The 4,169-nt window shown below is 31.6% G+C and overlaps 1 protein-coding gene across 1 annotated transcript; it reads right to left on the bottom strand.

Annotated features, from left to right (window-relative positions):
• Positions 1–1,750: 1,750 nt before the first annotated feature.
• On the bottom strand, positions 1,751–3,924 carry LOC145127272 (testis- and ovary-specific PAZ domain protein). The gene is made up of 4 exons (XM_079062496.1): positions 2,989–3,924; positions 2,726–2,890; positions 2,250–2,301; positions 1,751–2,163 (listed from the first exon to the last, which is right to left on the bottom strand). The coding sequence occupies exons 1-4, from the start codon at positions 3,243–3,245 to the stop codon at positions 2,071–2,073; spliced, it is 567 nt and encodes a 188-aa protein (XP_078918622.1). The 5' UTR covers positions 3,246–3,924; the 3' UTR covers positions 1,751–2,070.
• Between the last annotated feature and the right edge of the window lie 245 nt (positions 3,925–4,169).

Raw genomic sequence — 4,169 nt, 5'->3', positions numbered from 1 at the left:
ATTTTGGTAATCAGGAGAGGTGGTTTATATAAAAGAATAAATAAATTTGTAAAATAAACTAAGTTTCATCCAACATGTAAAAACAAAGTTGGAACAAATTTGTAAAAACTTTTTGGGTTAAATTGTAAAAAAAAAGGAAAAAAAAAAGAAGTTAGTAACATGTGTCATGCAAGTGGTATCCAGCCTAGCTGAGTTGATGCACCAGATTTTATCCTTATGTGGTGTGTGAGGTTAGGAGTTCGATTCCCTTAAACTATACTTGTAGGGAATTCCCTATAAATCCCTATGGGGGCTGGATTTGCCTTGTAAATGAGCTCGAACCCGGGATGCTCCCTAGAATATTGCGAGTAGACTTCATCTTAATTCGTTTATCGTTTCCAAAAAAAAAACAACATGTGTCGCATCTATTATAACAAGTCTTATGGATAATTCATGACAATTTTTATGATTGACTATCCCTTAGATGTAATAAAATACATGTGTATTTTAGAGAAATTTGAAATATTTTTTGATTATGATAGTTTTTTGTACACATTTAAGTTTATTAGTTAAATATATACAAAAATGGTTAAATATGTACAAATTAAAAGTTGGTTACCCTCACAAGTTTAAAGGTTGACGGAGATGGAAATTGAAAAACCCTCTGGCAGTTGGTCATATTGTCTTTTTTAACATATATAAGCTTGGTGGTCAAATGTTTAAAAAAACCTAAATATATATTCTTTTTTAACAATTCTAAAACTTTGTTACATTCACGAGTCATTATCTCTTTTGGTTATTTAGAAGAAGAACTTGAACCATATGTTCTTTGGCTTTAAAATTCTTTTTTTTAAGGCAAATAATTATATTTTTCTCCTCTCTTTGGAATTAAACAGAGGACCTCCTAGTTAGTTGTTAGTTTAAAACTTCTATGTTAGACAAGCATGCTAGCCCCAACTTGTCTTTGGTTTTAAATAAAGAACAATATATTAAAGTTAGTATGACTCAAAGGACCAATGTAAACTGTTATAGGCTTGTTTATTATAAAAGACAAGATAAGGCAAAATAGTTTATTATGAAAGACAAGACAAACACAACACCACACGACAAGTTTGTACTCCATTTGACATTCATTAGACTTGAATCGTAACTCATATCCATGTTACAGAATGAACAATTTATCGTCTCATCCAAAATGATGGAACAACTTAGGACATGTATTCATTTTTAATCTAAGGTATATACAAAAGACATTCATACCCTCATCAATATAACAAGCCCAAAAGATATATCTGATCCTTAGCAAAGGCAACCATGGTAAACAATGTACGACTCCATTAAGCCAAGGAATCTTGATCTAACATATACAGTAACATGGCTACATGAAGCCATGGGACCTCATGTCGCCATATATATAGGTATGATTGTAATTTTATATGAATAGTTGGGTCTCAAACGGCTAATGTTGGCCCACACTGGCCTATACACGTTATTATAATACCTCAAACCCAAACTTACAAACTATAAACCATTATGAAAGCAACCAAACAACTTAAAACTTATAAAGTACTCAAAATTTTGTATCCATGTGGAACTTTTTGTTATGAACTCCACAACTTAAACTCCTTCTCACTCTTCTATCCATGTGAGATGAGTTGTCACTATTACTCAAAATTTTGTATCCTTGAAGTCGCAATAATCACTTTAAAGACACACATTCAAACACTCCATAGTTATGTATTACGTAATATTACATGTTGAACACAAGATATAGCTATAAAATGAAAAACAATATATAAATCATAATATAAAGTGACAAACCAATTCCACAAGAAAACCTTTCAAACTATCACATAAATCACTATGAAACTTGTTCCTTCTCTATCAATTCTAACTAAAATTCACCCGAGATTTCTTCTACTTTCACTAATTGATGTCTTCTTTAAAAAAAGAAAAAGAAAAAGAAAAAGAAAGAAACGGATTGATTCAAGAAAAGAAATATTCGCCTGTTTTGATGTTAGTATCGTTTACAAATTGAAAGCATAATTACCTTCAATCAATGTCAAAATATGAACAAAGCACCATAATTTTTCAATCAATTCGAAACATATCTGATGGTTGCTGCTTGAATGTCTCAAGAACCATGTATGGCAATATCACCATGCAAGCCATAAACAATGTGAACTGCAAAAAAAAACATTCATCAAAAAATGTAATTTGCATAAAGATTTCATCTTTTTAATGAAAAATGAGTAATTGTGTTCATTTACCACAAGAGGGAGGGTCAAGAAACTCCAAATTGGCCACAAAGCAAAACAGAACCTGTAAAGTAATTCCAAAAAGAAAGAGGAAAAGAGAAAAAAACAATCTTATAATGTGAAAAAACATTGCATGTTTAGTGATTTTGAATTATTATTGTGATTTGAATAATCAAAAATCTTACACTTATCTAAGGCACTGTACTTTGAAAAAATCTACCAATTATAACAATAAATTTGCTTTGTAATTGGATAACAATTCTATAATTGAGTAGATTTTTCAAAGTACAATGTTGTTATAGGAAGATATGAAAGTATCATTCAATAGTAAACAAATAAACAAATGTATGATGCTTATTTTGGCCCTAAATAATCATAAAACCATAGTCACAATAACGTTTTTTTTCCCCAAATATCGCAATAATCAATTAAGTCACACATCTAGACACAAAAAAGAAGAAGAAGAAGATTATGGCAGTTATTCTTACAAAGAAAAAGATATGAGTCCGAGTATTGTAACAAAGGGGAGGGCATCTGTACTTGATATCTCCCACTTCTCACTAGACTTTCGGACACCCCACACTAACATACTTGTATACAAGAAATAGAGAAAGTTCAAACTCACACCAAACACCCCCAAATACAATGGTATTCTGCATAATGAACAAAAATGAACACATATTGTCATCATCAGTTCATCATAATTGAATAAAACATAAGAATATACAAAGAATAATATAAGAAAGCTTACCTTCTAATCCTACCATCATGAAACAAGATATAAATCAAGTTTGAGTGCCAATCTCCCAAGTATACGATAAAAACTGCAGAAGCAATCCAGAGTACATTCTCTAAAACCTCAACCCATGTTCTTGTTGTAGGAAAAGCAGGTGATTGAGACCGATTTCTAGAACAAGCATCATCTTCAAGATCGTCGCCGCTTGATGCATAGCCTTGACTGTGTCTCTGCCGCATAAGGCCACCGGCAGTTGGGGTGCCACCGGACATTTTTATAGAATAGGAAACTACGTGGATTTCACTGCTCCAAAAAACTTATAATATCGGAATCTGCTCTGAGATTCGATGACGAAATTGATAGCAATCTCAGATAAACATTGAAGCCAATGGAGCAGTATCGAAAGCAATGGAATCAGTAGATTATGAAATCAGAAAGTAAAATAGAAAACATTAACTGAGACCCGGAAACCCAATTTTGAAATCTGAAAAGGAAGTATATAGGATTAATTCAGGATTTTAACCTAACTACACCAACCTCGAAAACCCACATCAAATTGAAAAGTTTAGCAAAACCCATAATTGTAATCCCAAATTCTCAACGAACCCACATCGTGAATTCAAAGATTAGAAGCAACGAATAGTGTAAAAGGATTAAAAACCCATCATCTGGGTGGGTGTCTTGCTGATCAAAACAAACCCCAGATGGGTTTTAAACAACCCTTGATGAAAATTGATTCTTGTAATCGACGCAGAGACACGAATAATTTAAAATTTTCAAGGGTTAGAGTCTAATAATCTCGAGAGATGGAAATGGAGATCAAATTAGAAAGAGAGGGTTTTCAGTCTCAGGGATCTGTCTATGCGTGACGACGGCTGATTGAAACAAAGAGGAAGATTGTGCAGTTAGGCACACCAGATTTGTTTTTGTTTTTTTTTTGTTTTTGATATTCTCTATTTACCTAGCAAGAATGTTTTTTTATTGGATAACAAAACCATCCTTTAATTGAAAATAATAATAATAAATAAATAAACCAACTTTAAATCTTATTACACCTATTTACCATCAATGTGCTTAAAATTTGTTTGTTTTTGCTTTTTATGTGAAAATTTCTCTTTTATAATCACATATTTTGATTTTAAACAATTCACAATGATTATAAATCCCATTATAATGGAAAAAATCTTGTCCTAAAA

The sequence above is a fragment of the Lactuca virosa genome, chromosome 7, assembly GCF_052849685.1.
Source record: "Lactuca virosa cultivar CGN04683 chromosome 7, Lactuca_virosa_CGN04683_v6, whole genome shotgun sequence".
NCBI lineage: Eukaryota > Viridiplantae > Streptophyta > Magnoliopsida > Asterales > Asteraceae > Lactuca > Lactuca virosa.
The sequence above is the reverse complement of the archived record's forward strand: the minus strand, read 5'-3'. Positions and strand labels throughout refer to the sequence as shown.

What these genes read in the sequence shown, in the direction of transcription:
- LOC145127272 (XM_079062496.1), bottom strand. Translation starts at nt 3,245, where the DNA reads ATGTCCGGTGGCACCCCAACTGCCGGTGGCCTTATGCGGCAGAGACAC. An exon ending in CATGATGGTAGGATTAGAAG is followed by an intron (nt 2,891 to 2,988) that starts GTAAGCTTTCTT and finishes TTCATTATGCAG; the next exon opens with AATACCATTGTATTTGGGGG. An exon ending in TCTTGACCCTCCCTCTTGTG is followed by an intron (nt 2,164 to 2,249) that starts GTAAATGAACAC and finishes TTTTTTTTGCAG; the next exon opens with TTCACATTGTTTATGGCTTG.